Source organism: Boleophthalmus pectinirostris, unplaced genomic scaffold, assembly GCF_026225935.1.
Source record: "Boleophthalmus pectinirostris isolate CB_2022bp ecotype Guang Dong unplaced genomic scaffold, ASM2622593v1 HiC_scaffold_21, whole genome shotgun sequence".
Taxonomy (NCBI): domain Eukaryota; kingdom Metazoa; phylum Chordata; class Actinopteri; order Gobiiformes; family Gobiidae; genus Boleophthalmus; species Boleophthalmus pectinirostris.
This window is the reverse complement of record NW_026571175.1, coordinates 20,980,056-21,002,078: the sequence shown is the minus strand read 5'-3', so window position 1 is coordinate 21,002,078 and position 22,023 is coordinate 20,980,056. Positions and strand designations below refer to the sequence as shown.

Sequence of the window (22,023 nt, the reverse complement as noted above, 5' to 3'; positions counted from 1 at the left end):
TTCTACTTTTTATAATACCATGCTGCTTTATATCTGTCCAGGTACAAGTCTGTGTACTCTTATACCTGTCAATTACTGTTAATTAATTACTGTCAATTACTTTTGTTCACTTATCTAGATAATTTGCTGCTACCTACAAAAAAGCTCTATAGATTTTAATCCGGTCTCTACAGCTGCTTCATGCTTAGGAATATAATGATAATGGAATACACTAGTAATTTAAGACTTCATATAATTAATACAGAAGAGGTTTAAAATCCAGTGTGGTGTAAATGCCATGACAGAACACAGTGTCCAGGAGAAAGTTAATTAGATCGGTCTTAATTACAGACCTTGTTAGTGATGATAATGCCTCTGTATTGATGCCACACTCGAAGCAGTTAAATGTGATTAAAGAGGAAATTATGAATGACAGTTTGTAAATGTTATAGACAGGAGGCAGGAAGCAGGAAGGGCAAAAGGCCAAACAATAATGTAACAGGAGAAATCTCATCCATATTACACAGTGCAGTCTCATCAGTGGGGTTGCTGGTAGTAAAAAGCCACTATAGTATATGTTCAATTTGAATAAGAGATGCTACAATTAACGGAGTGCAAAAATATAAAAATATCGACATATTGTGATTGTAAATTTGGTGATACAGTATCACTATTGTGGGATGCTGTATTTATATATTGTGTTTTTGGTCATTTTTAGCCATTTTTTGTGACGTACTACAATTTTGTTGCTTATTCAGTGGAAGGAAACATGAGATATTCACTGTTTTGTTGATTTAAATAGATGTATTTAATTTTAATGTTGCACAAGTAGTGGTTTGTGGTTTGTATTGAATAGTGAGGGACCCTGTGATTCCTACCTCTACTTACAGTATCAAATTTTAGTGTTGCAATTACTGTAAGAAGAAACATACCCATTAATCAATTATTAATGGGTAATGGATTATTGACATCAAACTTAATTCACTTACAATTATGTTTAGTAGATGACCATTCACTTTCAAATTGAAGACCTGAATCATCACAATTATTAAAACAAAAAATATCCAAAATGCATTTTCTTCTTGCCAAAAAAAGTGTACAAATATTTGAAATGCCTTGAAAGCGACTAAATTGCTATTCCAATAATATATTAAATACATATTTAAAACTCTTCTTAAAAGGTCTGACTGAATTACATATTTGATTTCCTAAAACGGCTAAACTGTCTTTGTATTTTTTAACATTAAACATAAAAAGTTTCATCAGGAAACTGTATGTATTTGATGCGTAAGTTCTTAATGCATTTCAGATTGATTCATGTTGTAATTATGAGTCCACACAACAAACTAGAGTTATGCTTGTTGAAAGAGGCAGGTACATTGACATTTAGATACAAATCCTGCATGAAGAATATAATTATCTCTGTAGTTCAACATCTCTCAAGGGCTTTCGGTGTGGGAGGTTTTTAAATTGCCTTATCAAACAAAGATGACATTGGATATTATTGTAATTATAGCAAATATATATAACACTATATAAGAACATTTTATAGTTATGTAATTCTTGGAATTCAAGATTCTTTGTATTTACAGTTAGTGGAAGGTAGGGCTGCTCGATTATGGAAAAAATCATTATCATGATTATTTTGGTCAATACTGAAATCATGATTATTCAAACGATTCTTTTTTAGTTACATGTTGTAATTATTCAGCATTTCTCCCTCAAAAAACACTTTGTTATTGATAATCTACGCAAAACTTTCAAATATTACTAATAATATTATAATACAATATTTGAAATATAGGCAACAAATATGAACCTTAGAGCAGTTTTGCGATGTATAACACTTAACATGAATAAAAATATACAGTACTTTGAACATGAAATAAGGGATAGAAAAACATAAATGTATCCAAAATAAACTATATATCCAGCAGTTTTACAATCTCTATATTTAAAAAGCAAAATAAATATACTTATTTATATAAAAAATATCTCAAAATAAACTTTGATAAGCTTTAATTGCTTCAACTCGATTATATGAGTTTGGAGATCGTTTGACACACAAATCGAAATCGCGATCAAAATTAATTGTACAAACTTAGTGGAGGGTCCCACACTTGTTTGTCTCCACTGATGTAATTGCTTACTGGAATGCTCCACAGTATGGCATTAAAATAATCAATCTATCATTTGCATTTAACATGGACACAAGCGTATGGTAGGCCCTCCATCAGAATAAAATTTTGAATGTTATACTATGATTTTATCCTTGTGTGTTGTGTTTGAGGTAAATAGTCTCATTGTAAAATATATTTGCCTTAGAATAAAGGTGGTATTGATGTATTTTGTTGCAGCTCAGGAAACACAATCCCACAAAAAATGACTCTTGTCCTTTAAACTTTCTGGTCCGGCTCTGGTTCGGCTTATACAGTGTTACCATGGAAACCCTGATCTGCACTAATCTTAAACACTTCAACACAAGGGTGGCTCTGTATCCTACTGTTCAGGAAAATTAACTTTTTTAATATAAACGATTCTCTTTTATCAACTGACAACAAAAGGCAAGTGCTAAGCCTCTTATGGAGGTTATGGAGGTTAATAGGTCCTTGTGTTAACACTAATGGGATGTTGTGATTTATTTAAAAACTGCACTGGCCAATTATAATAATAGTGACTTAGTTTTTTGGGCTCTTCTTCTTAAAAAAATAAACTTATTAACACACTGGCTTAAATAGCACTACTGTTTTGACCTTGGTGACAGTACAGGTGCTGGTAGTAATTTGCTCTATAGGTTTTCCAAAGAATTAGCAGTGGCATACATCGGTTTAGTTCTACTTGGAAGAGTGACAGAACATTCACATCTTTTGCTACCTACTTGGACAAATGAAGCACAGACAACAGTTGACACGGTTAAAGGACCCATGCTACGCTATTTTCTGACCTGTTATAATGTTGTTTCTTCATCAAAAACATACCTGGAGTTGTGTTTTGTTTCATTCACACATAAAACATATGTATATTTAGGCTGACTCTCTGGCTGAACTAAAGGTAAAAGGTAGTTGTTAACTTGAAAACTACCTCTTCATGATATCACAAGGTGGAATAGAGCATTCTGAGCTTTGGAGATGTGGTCAGGATTACTCAAAAATACAGGAATGAAACAAAACTCAACTGTGGGTAAGTTTTTGAGGAGGTAACAACATTCTAACATGTCTTAAAAATCACAAGATGTCAAGTTTGTGTCATATAGGACCTTTAATATTAATAGCAGAAACGGAAGTAGCTAGTACTTGTTTTGTGGTTAGCATTACCTTTGCTTTGTAATAATGTTGCTGACTTATACTTTATTCTTGTTTAAATTAACAATCTTATAATCAGTTCCAGCTATCAAAGTTAACCATGAACACACTAATACCTGGTGAACACCCACTAAGACACAGGGAGAACATGCACACTCCACACAAAAATTGTATGAAAATGTTAGTGTAGTAAGTGCAGGTTGATGAATGGATAGCTAAAAATAGTCTAGACTATACCTAGTCTAGTGTAGCTCTGAAAGGCCCTTATAACCTCAGGACACAGCTACATTACATGTGTATCAATGGCACTTTCTCCTCAGTAAATCTTGAATTTCAGTGTGGCCAGACCTCTCAGTGGGTGCATTGTTTCCTGTTTGGTGAATACGCACAGATCAGTGAGTTATTCAGGGAAAATAGGCCATGTTATTCTGATATCCTGCCCCTTGGAGACACTGAGACATTCCTACAGCGTTAGAGCTAAAGTAAAGAGGGAGAAGCTGAATGGAGAAGGTCAATGAAGAAGAATGACCCAATGGCCGGCCCTTGAGGATGGAAAACGCTCTCACTGATCTGTATCTGCTAGGTCTATTTCAGGAAATCTTAAAGATGCACTGTGTAACTTTTCTGGAGAGGATCAGCAACCTGTTTGTCTGCATAGTGAAATTAATGCTTTTGATTTAAATTGTCCACAGTATGGCATTAAACTAATCTGCCTTGCATTTATTCATCTACAGGTGTTATTTATTGCTCAAAAATATCTTTAAAAACATTTGTTCTTACTGTCAGTGGGGTCACCTCTCCACAAATCTAACCTGTAATTTGGCTTGCAATCTCCATGGAACATTCAAGGCACATCTCCATGGATACAAGCAGGTGATAGACTCTCCATCGGACAAGTTACACAGTGAATCTTGAACGTACCCAATTTTTAAACCCTGAAAGGAGGAATCTATCTAACTAGATCCATGCAGTAAATCAAGCCAGAGAAAAAAATCTAACAAAAATCTTCTGATGCTAAATTAGAGCAAAAACAGAATGAATCTTGAGGTAAACAGGGCAAACCTAGGATAGGGACTGACTGCTCTTCCAGCAATAATGTGATTAAACATTTTTACAAGTAAGCTCAGCCTGTAACAAGCTTAAAGTGGACTATATTTCTACATACATTTGTGAAAATATTGAACTTTATGTCACTGCCAATATAACCATAAAGCAAGATAATCATAGAAGAATAAACTGATTAATGAATCCAAACTAAATTTTGGTCTGAAAAAAGAACAGAAATAGAAGCAAGATTTAGAACATTTAGAATGAAAAATTTTAGCACTTGGTTAGTATCTAGATTCATTCAGTCATAGAAGTCACTTTTTTGACCTTCAACTGCTCAAATCATATGGTACTACTTTTATTACACTAAAATGCCCACTAGTGCAAAGAAAATGAATACAAAAATATTGAAAGATAAGTCAATATAGTAATTATTGTCAGGACTATGGCAATATTTGTTCAAAACAGTTCTCAAATGTAAGCTGGAGTCGTGACTGGCAGCAGTATTTGACCCCAGTGACACAGGAAACACCGAGGAAAGTGTCTCATTTCCACTGTAGGATGAGTCAGCTGGACTTACTGTATTCCCTTTTGTCTCAGGACCAAGTTTAGACAGGAGAGCTATATGAGTCACCACACAAAGCCCAGTACATTATTAAGAAATCTGGCAAAAATTCAAAAAGATAAAACATAATTAAGAGCATTTCTGACAAGGCTGCAGTGGCACGCCAACCCAGAATACTTCACAGTTATAGCATCTATAACAACTAAATCTGCTCTGGCAATATGACAAAAAGTTAGCATAATGAAGTTTCTTGTGTTGATCGATCGCACATTTTGATTCAGTTGTAATTTTCATCCTTATTAAAAGCAAATTAAAATGGCTTCAGTATTAATGTGATGCATATAAACAATACAGACTTTAAAGAGAGGGTATTCACTGTTAATACATAACATATTTAGATTAGCAAGTTACCTTTTCTTGTTTTGAAAATGCTGTATTTGTCAAAAACAACTTATTAACATGTTTCATAAGTTTGATGAGGGAATAACGTTGTAACACAGTAGAAAGCTCCAAAAAGTAAATTTAACTTAATTCTCTCTCTTTAAATAATGGGCACTTAACTTGTGCCAGTGGACTTTACCTATCTAATAATACAAGCAGCTCACTGATGATTAGAAATGACTAAATCTCAATTAAAATACGGCAAAAGTGTATTGCTCTAGCTCCTACAAAAATGTAACATATCATATCATGTATCTATATTTCTGTTTGCAACTCTTCAACAATAATACTAATACTAAACAACAAAATGAGGTGCTTTAGGTATATGTATCTATTCAGTCCAGGGATGTCAAACTCAAATTCACAGAGGGACAAAATTAAAAACTGGGCCAAATTAAATATTTATTGAAAAATTTCAACAACATCTCCATGTTTTTTCTTGTAATGTAATGTTAAACCTTTTCTGGTTAAAACAAATGTTTAATAATAGTTTTGCTTAAACACTGAATCCAGAACAAGCATAATATAATATAATAACTAAATTTTAAATAAATAATGTCTCTATAGTCTACCTGTATCCAGCGAGCCAGCTCTAATACATATTTGATTTGATCTATAATTATATCGCGGGCCAAATTTGGCTCCTGGGCCTGAGTTTGACTTGTCTGATTTAGTCACATGGCAGGTTGCAAAAGGAAGGGCATCCAACCTGTCTATTGAACCACACAACAGATCCCTTAATCTGCAAAACAGTGAAATATTCAATATCAAATATTGTTTAGTTTCATTTGGATGTATATGACAGACTCCAAATATGTTTTTCTTTTTAGCAGATACATCAATACATTACACAGTATTGTACAAGTCCTTATGGCATAAATACCTGAGCAGCCAATGGTAACAATTATAATTATTGTTCTTGATGAAGTCAGGATAAGTTCTCATAAGCAATAGAAAGTGGATGAACAGTTAGATAACAAGTTGGAAATCTGTAAATAAATATTAGATTATATTATTTTAGTTTCAATTAAAAAGAAAATACAGGTAGTTCTTGTTCAAGTCATAAACAAGCAGACCCATTCATTCATAAATGGCCAATCAAAATACATGTTTGATAATAATTGATAGTGTAATTCACAGTATGTTGGTTCGTGAGTCTCACCTCTAAGTTTGAAGAGCTCTCCATTCACAGAGCTCACTATAAACATGTACGGGGCCTCATCGCTTGGGGTTACGGACGCACCAATCAGAGGCAGCGATCCACGCGGCTTCTGGCTCTTTCCTTGTTCATTCACAAAGTACAGCAGCTGTCCCAGATCAGGGTCCAAAACAAAGTACCTGCAACAGAGGAGACAGAGACAATAGAGAAGTTAGGAGGAGAAGACAGAAGTTTGGATGAAGTCACATGTAAAGAAAAACTGAATGGACTGTTGATCTACTTGCTAAGACAAAGTTGTAATTAATGACTGTACTAAATATGTAACCTCTTTAATTTTAATAGGTGTGTAATAGAAAAAGAAGTTTAATAGCTGTAATAAATTACTTTTAACTGTAATGAGGCTGAACCAGCTGCTCACACTTTATCCAATAAGAACAAAAAACCAACAAGAACAAAAAATGGCTTTCTGACCAGATCTAATGCAGATCTATAGCAGGACTTTACTCAAACTGATTTAGGTTTGAAATTGGGTTTAAAAGCAAGTTTCTAAATGCTTTAAATGAAGGGATTATAAACAAAGACTAACCAGACATAAGACAAAGTTTCTACTAAAATAAATACCAGAACCAGACAAAATAAAATAATTGTTTAAATTTTGTGTAGTAAATGTCCTTTTTAGGCCTGTCACAATAAGAAGAATGATTATTGCTGAAAAATTATAGACAATAAATGATTATACTGAAAACATATTATGCCACTGACACAGTAATACTAAAGTAGGGTTATCTCTCAAATAATATTCTAAATGTACAACATGGTTCAAATTGCAATAATTGCTTGCAATACATAAACAAATCTTAATGAAACACTTAGTAATTAGTGTGTATCTATAATGAGTTATGAATATTTATTCAATTCTCTACAGCGCAAATCTAACTGCAGTACAGAAGAAAAAGTTCCACACTAGTGCAAAGAAAAAAGATCCCCTAATAAATATTGACCCCCAAGAATTATTGTTCAGTTTAACATATATTGAACAATAACTCAATATAGAAATCATCATGACAGAGATACTTGTTTTGTTATCAGTACTGAGATCTTTTTTGACAAGTGAGTCATGTATTGTATCCTCTGATTAGACTAATAATGCACACATTTAAATAGATAGACATTTAAGTATAACTTGGAAATACACTAACTTGGCAACCGACTCCACCTCAGTCATAATAATAACCGCATTTTGGCCACAGATTCCCATTCTAACTGTTGTGAACATTACTAAACCCGCTTCAGTTTCCACATGAGCTCCTCTGAGACTCAGCTAAACGACTTTGTGATTACAGCGACCATCTTGAGCAGAAACCAGAGCTCAAGGCGTGGAAATTAAACCCAGCGTTTTTTCCCTTTGTGACTAATGAATCACACTCAGTCACAGATAAGTGAATCTGAGCCTCTGAGCTGCTGCTGCCTCTGCACATGTACATAGTCTGGGGGTATTTTCACAGTATGGCTGCATATGTGGGAACGACACGAGAACTCAATTTAGACATAATTTAAAGGTGCATTGTGTAACATTTCTGGTGGAGGATCCGTCAAATGCTTTTCTTCTTAAAGATAATTTGGCTTTGTCTGGAATGTTTCACAGTATGGCATTAAACCTTTCTATCTTCATGACGGCGAAACCAGACCAAGTTACAGGTCAGATCTGTGGAGAGACAACCCAGTCACAGCCAGAATGCCTGTTTTTCTAGGTATTTTTGAGGTGTATAACCACCTCTAATTTAATAAATGTAAGGTAGATCTGTTTAATGTCATAATGTGGAACATTCCAAGCCGTATCACATTTATGTTTTGATTATCACTTTCACAAACTAGGAACATACATACAATAATATTATTAAATGAATAATAATAGTAAACATAAACTAATGATAATGATCAGGTAGATTAAAACAGACTGTATATACAAAATATACAGTATGGGCAGAACAACAGTGCAATTATGATTCAAAGTAGACTCAAATTTTTCATCAGTGGTGAATGATGAAACAAAACAACTCATTAACTGAAGTAAAATGCAATTAAAAAAAAATAAAAATTATATATTAGGATGAAAATGGTTCAAAATCACAAAAAACATCCATGCTGTGAATTGATAAATATAAATACTGTTTATATTATAACTTAACTTTCACAACTTTCTTTTTCAGTATTATTGCAGTGCACTATATTGGCTGCAGATTTCACAAGATTGTTCTCTACAAGACTGAGAAATCTCGTGTGTCATCTCACTCTTATTTATAAGTTCGGCCTCTGCCAAAGGAAAGCCATAGCACTTTGGAGGCTGTACAAAACACCGTGCGTCATATATTGTCTCAGCTTTATAGGTATTGAACTGCAATGAACAGTTCTGCCAACTAACTTACTGTGGCAGGTGTGATAAGGCCAGGAGATATGACTATAACATTTTCTCATATTGATCAACGACAGTATTAGATTATATTTTACATTGGTGAGAAGAAAATATAGACATTTATACTACAAAAACTATTCTAAATGTACAATACTGAAAAAAAAAAATGAAAAAAAAGACCATACAATATTCATCATGTACTGAATAAGTCGATATAGTAATTATCATGACAGGTCTATAATTTGTCTTATTGAAAACAAATACAAATGCCTTTATATATACATTTTCTTGGTCATAAATAACACAGACTTTTAATCATTGGCACCAAAATATAGTCAAATTTCTTCTTCAAATGTTTCTGAACTCTGCTCCAAACCACATGCTACTGACAGAGGATTAGGCATGGACCTCTCATCTTAAATAAAGGTGGATTGCGCAACATTTCTGGTGGAGGGTCCATCACCTACTTGTCTCCATGGAGATGTTATTGCTTTGCCTGGAAGGTTCCACAGTAGTGACATTAAATATATCTATCTAACATGTATTCATTACACGTGTTTCTATTGCTCAAAAATTCAATAATACTCTCTCTCCACAGATCTGACCTGTAATGCCGATAGTCGTCTAAATTGAGATAGAAAGGTGTAATCTCTACTTTGGAACATTCTAGACAAAACAATAACACCACAACACCATGAAGACAAGCAGGGGGCCCTCCACCAGAAAAGTTGGGCAATGCACCTTTAGAACAGTCATATCAACAGGCCTGTCACAATAAATACTCTATCGTCTTATCGTTCAATGCATGGTAACTAGAACTATATTTTTTAAGGTCAGTCTTTATTGCGAGCATATTTTCTTTGCAGTAGTGGGAAATTTGGGGGGTATTTTTTGGATATATGATAAGATTTGAGCTGTAAAAGGTTGAATTAATAACTTCTATGGCTCATTACAGATGCAAACTAAGTACTTAAATTTTATTCTGCTATTTATTTATTACAGCTTGTGTTTTTTTTTTAACAGTACTGTAGATTTAGAAAAGTTTTTATGTTTCAAATCTGCTCTTGGGTCATCATGACAAGGGTATAAATTTCAGTATTATAGTTTGTCATCTATATTTGCTTCACCAATATATCACACTTCAAAATTTGTTATTGTGACAGGCCTACATATCATTGTATCTCAGAAATTGATCAATTGCACACATTGTATTACTAAAACAAATATGAACATTTTGTAAGATCTTAGAGCAGGAGATCTTGTCCAGTACAGCCTGACATTAAGACCAGCCTGTTCGCTCCACTTAGCAATGCCTTCAGGCGACCACATGACCTTTCTTTGTTTGTGAAATTCCCTTTCTTTTTCTCCTTCGATAATCAATCCCTCCTTTTCTACTCATCACGATCACAATCAACCCCACACTAAACCTGAAGAAGAGGTACAGTCAGAAATCTGTCCTGTAGCTGTGTCCTTTTGTCATCTCTGCTCTGAGTGAAGGATAAGAGAAAAGGAAAGAAAAAAAGAGAGTGTGTCCTCTATCACAGCAGGGGCGATGGTGGGCTAACGTCATTCAAGATCTGTATAGCCCAGGTATTTCAGATGTCCAACTGGGAATACACTCGACGTCTTATACACTGGCTTCATATCTGAATTTATATGATTTTAAAGTTTGTTTATATAACACTTTTTTAATGATTGTTTTTCCATTCTCAATTGCCCACTCAGTTGTATAGCGTGATTCATGCATGTTTGAGTAATCTTTATTCTCTGGTATCAAGATGTCTTCGCTCAAAAATTCCCCTTTCTACTCATGCATTCTTAATTGGTGACGCATCATTGCACACGCTTAAAAAATATCGGGAATGCAGCCGCCTCAACAGGTTTAAAAATGTATCAGATCAGAGTTTAAAAAACCTTGCAGAAGATTTTTGTTTTATATTTATCTCATTTGATCTTGATTTTTAAAGAGGAGGAGCATGTAATAATATTGTTCCTTCATCAAATACACAACAGAACAAATACACAACTGAAGAGGTTTTAGGTGTCATCCATGCCTGTTTGAGTATTTTAGCCATCACTCCCAGGCCCTATTCAAACCCTCCTTACGGTTAGCTGTATGATTCTGTCCAATGCTCAGTTCATCAGTCTACTTCATCCTCGCTCTCACATGACAATTCTCCATAAATATTCAAAAACATGATACAAAACTGTACACAGCAATGTCACAAACCTGATATATGTGTTATGTGTAAAATACCCCAGTCCTGTAATATTGCGTGTAATGAACATTTATGACAAGTCAGAAAAGTTAGCAGTACAAAAAAGTATCTGGTTGTACATTATCACCAGAATAAGATGTGGTCTCACAGACAAGAGAACTACCAGACCTAAGTCCCTGTTCACGAGCTGAGGTGACAGTTACTTATTGTTTGGGGGCCTGGTGACTCCCACAGTAACACGACATTATGTTATAACATGACAAGACAGCAACAGAAATTCTTACGGGCTTTGAATGAGAAGGAGATAATAAAAATACTCACACTGGTACTTAAACTACAGGGAGAATGTGAGTTTCAATATAACACATAAATATGACAGAATAGTTTTTACCAATATGCAAAGGGTGGTGTAATGTTGTGTTTGTAAGTGAATTTTCCCATGAACCCCCGGAGAGAGGAGGCAGAGTTGTGTCACTCCATCAAACGAAGATGAGTCTCTCTCTCTCTCTCTCTCACCCTCTTTTTCTCTTTCTTCTCTCTCCCCTTCTCTTAAACGGCTCATATTATGCTGTTTCCTCATCACAAACATACCTGGAGTTGTTTTATGTTTCATTGACACTTAACAAACAAACCCTGCATATTTAGACTGAGTTCTTCTCTCAAACAGAAAACACTCCTTGCACCTTGTGATGTCATTTAGTAATGCAGGAAGTGCTCCATTGTGTTTTAAACTCCATACACTCTCACTAGAATCATTTGGATAATTGCCAGTCTATGCCAAATACAAGGTATAATGCAACTGTTAACTTGAAAACTATCGCTTCATGACATCAAAGTGGAGCTGAGCATTATGAGCATTGAGGATGTAAACAGACTAATAATAAAGAGTTACTCAAACATGTGTGAATGAAACAAAACACAACTCCAGGTTTGTGTTTAAGGAGGTTAAAGCATTCTAACATGGCTTCTTGTCACTCTCTCTTTGCTTTCTCTCATGTTTTCATATTTTACTTTTTCCTCTCCCTTCTCTTCATATCTTTATTTCCTCTTTCTACCATCTTCTTCTATTTCTGTCTACATCATCTTCTTCTCTCTTGCCTTCGCTCGCTCTATCATGATCTTCTTTTTCTCCCTAACCTTTGTTTCACCCCCTCATCCTTCTCTCTCTTTCCCCTTTCTCATCGCACTCTTTTGCACGCTGCTAACTTCTCCCCATCTCCTTCTCTTCTCAGAAATGCTTTTCTTTTTGTTCCCTTATCTTTCTTCTCATCTCTCTCTCTCCTCCCACACTGTATCCACTCCCTCTCTCCACCATCACACTCTCTTTCTCCTCACCTCCCTCTGTCCCACTCCTCTCTCCCTTTCCCTCACCTATTTCTGTCACTGTCTTCTCTTTCTTTCTCTTTCTCCACTCGCCTTCCTCTGTCCCTGTCTTCTCTCTCTCCTGTCACTCTCTCCCCTTTCCCTTGAAAACCTCCACTTCCTCTCTCCCATCACTCAACCCCTTCCCCTCTCTCTTCTCCTCCCTCTCCTCCCTCTCTCCGTCCCTCTCAGTCCTGGTTCAGTCAGCAGAGTAGAGTTGCTGACCCTGAGGCGGAGCAGCTAAACTACAGCACAGGCCTTTTATCGTGATGGATGGGGCCCGGACTAACCACGGTCTCATATTCAGCCTTTCAGGTCCTGGCAGCTCCGTTAATGGACAAATGTGTGGAGCAAAACGCTACTGACTCCACCAAATCAGAATTAACACGCTCACATTTCATTCAGCGAAAAGAAGGGATGGACTGACTACAACATTACAGCAGGCTTTATGGAGTTATGGGTCAGTTATATTAAAGCTGGCCCACACACCTCTTTATTGTAAAAGTCATAAAAAATGTTGAATTACACAAAATCTTAAAGGTGCACTGTGCAACTTTTCTGGTGGAGGATCTGCAGCAATGGAGATGTCATTGCTTTGCCTAGAATGTTCCACAGTATGGCATTAAACTTATCTACTGCCACAAAGCAGGTGAGGCCAACATGCCAAATTAAAGATCAGATCTGTGGAGAGGCAATCCCACTCACAGTAACAATAAAAGTTTTTCTTCTTTGCAATAAAAACATGTGTAATTGAATAAAAAGACCTAAACATGATCATTTTAATGCCCTGCTGTGGAACATTAGCCAGGTTGGCGCCACTTCATTGCTCTCCAGCAACTAGGTCAGGAATCGGAATGCACTAAACGGTTTGCAAGAAGTGCAAGTTCGGGCATCAGCCAATCAGTGAAGAGCCATACATTCTGTGTTGGCAACAATTCCCAAGATCAAGGATTTAAAGCTGGAACAAAGAAAATGTTTAGTGAATTCTTTTAAGGGGAAAGACGTTATTACCCTTCTTCCTATGGGATTTGGGAAATGCTTAATATACCAGTTAGCCCTTTTAGCGACGCAATACATACGTCACGACCAAATAGCAGTAATTGATTAAATTTTTTAAAAGTCTGCGACGTAAGACGGTTTCCACAAAGTGAAACCAGCTTTTGAATCAGGCTAGTGAAACATCCCGTAAGAGTCATAGGAATAAGATCAAGCAGGCAGACTCCCCTCACCAGAAAAGTTATGAGGTGTAGCTTTAATTGAAGTGTTTACTCCTCAAATACAACACAAAGTAAAAACAACATTTAACTCTCCTCAATTCATTAACAAGTGATTACAATTGATTTCGGTGCTGACATGCGTTTAAGAGATTTTCACTTCCTCACGACCACAAACATTCAGAATCAGCTCAAAATAAACCACTTAAACTGAAGAGAAATAAGACTTCAACATCAAACACATCACATTGAAAAAGCAGAAAGAGCCAGTGCCATTTACAAAGCGCATTAACATTGATGTGAGGAAATGGGCTGTCAGCACTTCTCTGTTCTGCTCTTTTAGCTCCTAATTCAGTCAAATGCCTGAAGGGACACAAAGCATTATGGGTAATGTAGTAAACTATGTTGGCTCTGACAGAGAACATGAAAGGTTCATGTGCATGTCAGTGTTTGGTTAGTTATTTACTTCATTCATTACTCTATTTCAGTGATTGAGATGTTACTTAATTTAGCAGTTGTTTGACATATGTTTCGTATCAGATGCCTCCCTGTCACATCCCTCTTGATTTAACCGTAGGCTTTGGACTGAAAACAAGTAGTCTACACAAAAAATGGTGTATGATATTGAATGAAGTGATTAGTTGTTAACGTTTCAGTTTAATCTTTTGAACACTGATGTTTATTAACAGTAAGGAGAAAGATCTAACCTGGATAACAAGGACTTTAGTCTTGATTGTGTTTAAGGAAAAGTTATTGTATTACAGCTACCATTATCTTAGAATAAACCTATAGATCTGATTACATTTGTGCATTGTACATGGGTCTGTGTAATCTCTCAGTTGACATACATACATAGGTTCTATATACAAAAGGAATTCAATTCAGTAAATTAAACAAAAAATGTTAATTTGACTGAATTTAATGTTCTTATGCTCCAGATCAAAAGTCTTCTTTGTTTTAGAGTTGCACAATTTAATAACAATATGTAGTTGTGATTTTTCTGACAAGCATTATGGTTGTGATTAGATTAGTGATTTATATTTAAGAACAGTTTTCTATTCAAAGTACACATTTTAATCCTGAAGAATTGACAAAAGATCTCAACTACAGGGTTAGCTGTTTTTATACACAAGAAAAAAATATTTTGTGTCCTAGTGATTTTGATTGAAATTCATCTTGCAAGATTTGCCACAATAGTATTGCAAAATCCCTGACAGCAATCACTTGTAAACCATGTGATTACAAAGCTCAAAGCTGATCGACCATTTGAAAATATTGGATCACAATTTGATTAAAATTCTAACTTGTGACACACACCGCGGAGTCCAACAAATGAAACACTGCTAAAATCGAGGATAAACACATTTCTGAATGAATGCCGGTTTGTGATGTTGAGCTGACTATAGAGCCTATAGTCTCTACTATAGTGGCACATTTCTGATGCAGAGCTTTGATCAGAGCTGAGAGCTGCTTTTTCACACCACTGCAAAGAAATGATTCATCCTCCAACTCCCGCCCCACTGTCAACCTGCATCCTCTACTCCAACCCTCCACATGACAGGGCCAGAGGGGCAATCGGAACATATGCTAGTGTTAATATCCACACGGGCAAGCTCAAATGATTCAAAATTTAACTTTTACTACACCAACAACCAGAACATATGCCTGTGCTAACATCTACACTGGATAGCTTAATTCACTCTTAATTTACTTCACTATCTTAAGCATAATACCAAGTATGAGGCAAATGCTACCATACAACAAAATGATTCTGGCACTAGGAGTTGTTAGTGTTATTAATAATAACATCAGTGATTGAAAACTTTACTCACATCCAAAAATAAAAGCTAGATATTGTTGTAAGTTAATAATAAGTTAGTAATAGAGAATCAAGATCTACAACAGCCATTACAATGTCAAAAACACACACAACAAAAATATGTATTTAAAGTTTAAGGTTAGCTCTAAATATGTGAATTTTCTATAGTTTTCCTCTAAGCTTACCGAATTCATGCATGCACAAAATATACTGTATTATTATATTATTATTATTATTATTATTATTATTATTATTATTATTATTATTATAACATGGGTGTCCCAAATATTGGTAGATATATATATTTTTTGTTATAAACTTCTCACTCATGCACTAGCTTTGTTTAGTCCTGATTTAGTCCTGGTTTATTCTACAAGATACACAGTATAGTCACCATCATATTTCTCTCTGTTTTGTCCAAATGTTTCAAAATGTTATATTCATTCTAGTGTGTGCATGCCTTCTCAAAATGAACTGTATTTCTTGACCTGGTTGTGTTCCTGTCTTCATCTGGGAGAGGCTGGCATATCAGTGCTGCTATATTTAGAAGTGTAGATTAATTGGTCAGTAATGCTTTCAATTAGCATTTAATATGGACCCCTTTAATGTGGAAAAGCAATTGGCTGTGTTACAGAGAGACTGAATTGCCCATAGAAAATACATTGTGATTGATCGCTTGTCCAATACAAGATAAAAGGTGCACAATGTAGTATAAAAAGAATAACTAAATTGGAAAATAATGTAGTGTTACAAAATATGTCATATCATAATGTGAACATATATAATACAAAACTCTTGTGAGCTTTAAGTCAAACTATGACTCTGATTCTTCAAAACATACTTAGAGTTGTGTTTTGTTTCATTCACACATATTTGAGTAATCCTGGTTTATTGGTCTGTCTGCATCTCCAAAACTCAAAATTCTTAGTTTCACCTTGTGATGTCATAAAACAGTAGCTTTCAATTTAACACTTTTTACTACCTTTTCATTTTGCTCAGGAAATTCCAGGCCTGATAATATCAAAATGCTTCTAGTGAAGGTGTATGGAGTTTAAAAACTGAGTGGAGCACTTTTTGTATTAACTTGACATGACATGTTTTCTGTTTGAGAAAAGGATCATCCTAAATATGCAGGGTTTGTATGTTGAACATGTGTGAATGAAACAAAACACAACTCCAGGTATGAGGAAATAGCATAACATAGATCAGTGTAATATGGACCCTTTAATTACAGTCTCAAATTCACAACAGGATTTCCAACTTTAAGGACATGCAGCAACTGAGAAATCCCAATAAATTTAACTTAATGGAACAAGTTATTTGTTTTTATATGAGACTTAAAAATAACACATCATACAGATCGTCACTGTGGTAACTGGCCTCCAAATGTTTGCTTTAGTTTGTACTGTGTTAACTCAAGCGGCAATGATTTACTCGCACGCATTGTCTATTTTTGGACAGAACATTCAAAATACAGCACACCCATCTAGAAAGTATGTATGTATCTGTACCAAAGATATATAGATATAACATATATAGAAATAACAGTTTCTGTAAAAATGCATAATATAAGTAAAAAAAGAACAAGCAAAACATAAAATCTGAAAACAGCCATATCTGACCACAGCAAGAGACAAGACCACATCATAAACTGGAACAATGCTGAAAGCCACAAATACCAGCGTGATCAGAGAGGCCATTGAGATCCACAAACCAGGTCCAAGGAGCATGAATCATGACAAGGGAGTGTACACCTTATCACACACATGGGATGCAAAACCAAGTAAAAGCAGCCTACAAGATACTGGGAGCATCTCATTTCCGTTTCCTCGCTTCCTTCTCCTTGATTCCTCTCCTTGATTCTGTGGGAAATGGGCCACAGTGGAGACATAGCGAGGAATGAGGAGCAGAGGAGACACAAGCTCAGGGTGAATGGGACAACCTTTCCTAGTTCCTTAGTTTTAATGTCAAATTCAGAATTATTTTACATTTCAAGCATCCTTTGCTGCTGTCCCTGTACTTAAGTTTACACAACAATATAAACTCACTGAGGCAAATGTTTCCTTTCTGGTTTTCTTCCCTTACCTCCTCTGAGCTTTGGGACACATCTTAATAAGGCATATTTGAATGACAGCAGAAAAACAGTAGCCAGGCTGGCGCCACCTAGTGCCTCCATTCAATTTAATTTCTCTCCTGCGACTAGGCCAGGAATTGACATACACTAGACGGTTCGCAAAAACCCCGGAAGTGCAAGTTTGGGCACCAGCCAATCAGAGAAGAGCCATACATTCTGTGATGGCAAAGATTCCCTAGATCGAAGATTTAAAGCCAAAACAAAGAGAATGTTTGTTGGATTTTATCAAAGGGAAAGACGTTATTGCCCTTCTTCCTACGGGATTTGGGAAAAGCTTAATTTACCAGTTAGCCCTGGTAGCTGCGGATTACATACATCAAGAGCAAATAGCAGCGATTGGTTAAATAAAAAGTACCCATCTACCACTGAGTGAACGAATTCTAATGCTGTGAGGTCAGCCAGTTTCTACGAAGTGAAACCAGCTGATGAATCAGGTTTGAAAAATGGTGGATCAAGGAGAGGAATCAAGGAGAAGGAAAGGGAATTGAGATGCGGCTACCCCATCACACTATACCATCACGTGACACTTCTGAGGAAGACTACAGGAAGTAGCCAAAACATGTAAAGCAGATAAACAAACTCTCCAGTCTGACAAAAAATCATTAATTCTACACTTTGTCTTGAAGATAAAAGACTAAGGATTGACTTTTGCCCGGTTTGCCTGGGTTTCCATTTCCATTTTACATGCAACGTTTTAAGGAGTTTTTCCCTATTCAAAAGATATAATATTGTGTTTCAAATTTTAAATAGTTAACTGCTATGGCTAATTATTCATCATTCTGAAATTCATGAATAAGGGAAATCAAGAGATTGCCAAAATATAATCCTCTTACTACATTTCTACATTGTAATTTCTTGGAATAAGAAAATTATTAGTCACCTCCGGTCAATAAGGAAAAAAACTTGTGATTTTCTGCTCCTGATACAGCTTCCTCAGATCTTTGAAGAGCTCGATGGGAGTGTGTGATTGCTTGATTAAATAATGCATGGCTCATTAGGCTCTTGAGCAGCAGTGACTTTGATTGACAGGGGTTTTAGTGTTCAGTCGTGTCCGTTACATGCCGACAGGCGAGAATAGCAGTGAGGTTGAGAATATAGTTTCAATAACAATAATTTAATGCTCCTATAATACACAAAATAGACTGCTTTTTGTCAGCTTTAAGCCATGTCATTATGTTCTTCCGTCCTCAAAAATATACCTGGAGTTTGGGTTTGAGTAATCCATTATTATTAGTCTGTCTACATTTCCAAAGCTCAAAATGCTCCGTTCCACCACGTAATGTTATGACCTACCTTTTAACTTTTGTTCAGTAGAGATTGGCGATTCCAGGGCACAAATTATTCAAATGATTCTAATAAAGGTGTATGGAGTTTAAAAACACAGCATCCTGTATTATCACATATCAGAAGGTGGAACAGAGTGTTTTCTGTGTGAGAGAAGAACCTAAATCTGCATGGTTTGTGTGTTAAACATGTGTGAATGAAACGAAACACAGCTCCAGATATGTTTGTGATGAGGAAATATTATAACATAAATCAGAAAATAAGGTAATGTGGGACCTTGATTAAGAAATTGAGTTTGTATTGCACATTAAACTGTAACGTGCAGCTAATCTTCCATCTGGGTACTCCTGACCAAGATCCAATTCCAGATCTGAGAATGGTCCCCTGGCCACTTCTTGAAGGATGGTCAAATACAGAGGACAGATTTGCAAACAGGGACAAATCTACAAACACAAATAGTACTGCATAATACACATGAAAAGTTTTACCATATTTATACCAGTCCAACAAGTTTCATGAAATAAGTTCAAAATACACAACAAAAATTCAGAACACATAAAAAAGCGGGTGCTAAAACCTGGTTATAAATTGTGGATGCCCAGTTTATTCATGCATGGGTAAATTTTGTGCCCACTGCAGTTAATCAATAATTGAATAATTCACTAAAGCAACCATTTCTGGCCACGCATGAGTAAAGCTGGTACATTCAGTTCTAGAGATGAGGGATGTATCAAAAAAGATCATATTTAAAATGTTTGTTCTTTTGGAGATATGAACAATTAGTATATGAAGCAGAGTCTGTAAAACAATTATAAAAGCTGTGAAAAAGTGCAAAAGAACTGAAAATAAAATAAACATGTAGGCCTGTCATGATAACAAATTTTGAAGTACAATAAATAGTTGAAATAAACATAGACAATAAATGATAATATTGAAACTAATTTATGCCACTGACACAATAACCCTTGTGCAGAATTATCAAAAAAAAATAAAAAAATCTAAATGTACATTATGTAAAATATAAAACAAAACCAGCAATAAATAAACAGCAGAATGAAACAATAGTAGTTACTTTGGAACTACAATGAGTCATAAGTCATTTATTCAACCCTCTACAGTTCAAATCTTATTATAGAACAAAACAATTACAAAAAATTCCCTAATAGTATACAAAAAGAGTACTAGAAAAATAACCCATTTTAATATTAACCTCCAAAAATTATTGCTGTATTTAACATATATTGAATGATAATGGAATAATAATTATCGTGACAGGCCTACAAACATGAAGTGCTATGGGGGTATTTGGGGTTTATATTTATCGTGTGTTTCTTTGCACTCATGGGAAATGTGTGGTTATTTTTTGGATATATGGAAAGATTTGAGCCATAAAAGTTTGAATTAATAACTTCTATGACTCATTACAGTTACAAACTAAGTACTAAAGTCTTTCATTCTACAGTTTATTTATTGCAGCCAATATTGTAGATTTAGAATAGTTTTTGTGGTATAAATCTGCTTTTAGGTTATTATGTATACATTACTTTCAATATTACAGTTTATTGTCTATATCTACTTCAGTAATATATCAAACTTCAACATTTGTTATCATGACAGGCTTAGTATTAATTTATACTGCAGGTTTGATTTAATATTGAAATCCATTACCTTAGTGTTATAAATACACTAACACATTAGTTGGCATGGAGTTGGCTTTGGAGCACTTTCAAGAATTCTGAACCTGACTCATTTTATCTTGGCAACAAACCAACAAATATCCAACACCACCAAAAAAGAAAATAGCTTTAGAAGAAAAGATTGTCCACAAACACAGCCATATGATGCCATTCGGCCTTTCATAATAACATATTTTGAAGTATGATATATTGTTACAGAGAAATATAACTATAAGCGATAATACTGAAACTGCTTTATCTATTTTATGTTTGGCAGTTTGTGTTTTTTAATCATATTAGAATAGTTTTTGGGGGATAATGCTCTTTTGGGTAGGGATGAAACTTCCACGGTGTGATAACTGTGACCATGTCCTTTTTTGAAAAGCTCCACGCATCCGGAGAGAAAACAAAAGAAGACAAATTCCACCTGCATTGTGTCATGGACAACCACTCGAGAATCCCACTTCTGACACCAAATTGTTATTGTTACCAAATTATTCATCGCTTCATGATCAATAATAATCAACTTGCAAAGCCTGGTGAGTTTTTGGACTTCAGAGAAAAAAGTTTCTCCTTGTCACAGCAGATATAGACAGGTCCTAGGCCAATCTTGGCCCCAGACCAACAGCCTTTCACCATCTTCCTTGAGTCACCTCCTCAGAGTCCCCTCCAGAGCATCTGAGCTAGGGCTGGGCAATATGGGGGGGGGAAATCACTTTTTTTTTTTTCCTCACATTGATCAATCTTGATTTTCGATTCAATCTTCTTCAGTATCAACAGAAACATGTGCAATGTCTGTGCGCTACATAAGGTCTTAAGTTTCACTCATAAACAGTGAGAAAACAGGAGTGAGGCAGGCAGAGGGCACAGAGACAGATGGAGAGAGACACTGGACTTGTTTAATTGTGCAGAATTACTGTAAGTCAAAACTTGTGAACATGTGAGGAGACGTAAAGAGACGTACTGTTGTTCAGGCTGCTGTTTCCTAAACAAGAGAGCAAGTCCTCATCAGCTCCACTCCCTTTCACTGCTTTGACTGTAGACCTGTCGAATAAAATGCATGCCTTATCATCGAGATCGACCAAAGATGAGATTGGGAATGGGATCTATCGATCTTTTGATTTCTGGCACAGCCCTAATCTGAGCTCTGAGTATTTAAACAGAATTACAAAGCTACACACATATTAAAGCAGAGTGACTTTTGACTTAAGAACAACAAAGTTTTTTTCTGTCAAATGGGGACAGTGTCTGCAGAGCCTTTACACATTTAATGTTAATGGTCTGGGTCTCTGGTAGAAATCAATTGAAACTGTACGCACAATAAATATTGAGCCCCAAAATATATTGTTTCAGCTATCGTATACTGAAGGATAAGTCAATATAGTAATTATAGCGACAGGCCTAGATGC

At 35.4% G+C, this 22,023-nt stretch overlaps 1 protein-coding gene across 2 annotated transcripts in view; it reads right to left on the bottom strand.

Annotated features, from left to right (window-relative positions):
- The window catches only part of LOC110167276 (oxysterol-binding protein-related protein 10), a 100,227-nt gene that overhangs the window by 65,209 nt on the left and 12,995 nt on the right, over nucleotides 1-22,023 (bottom strand). For both annotated transcript variants that reach the window (XM_020932609.2, XM_020932607.2), the window contains exon 2: nucleotides 6,497-6,672. In XM_020932609.2, the coding sequence (XP_020788268.2) occupies nucleotides 6,497-6,672 (176 nt within the window). The remainder of the gene's footprint in view (nucleotides 1-6,496; nucleotides 6,673-22,023) is intronic.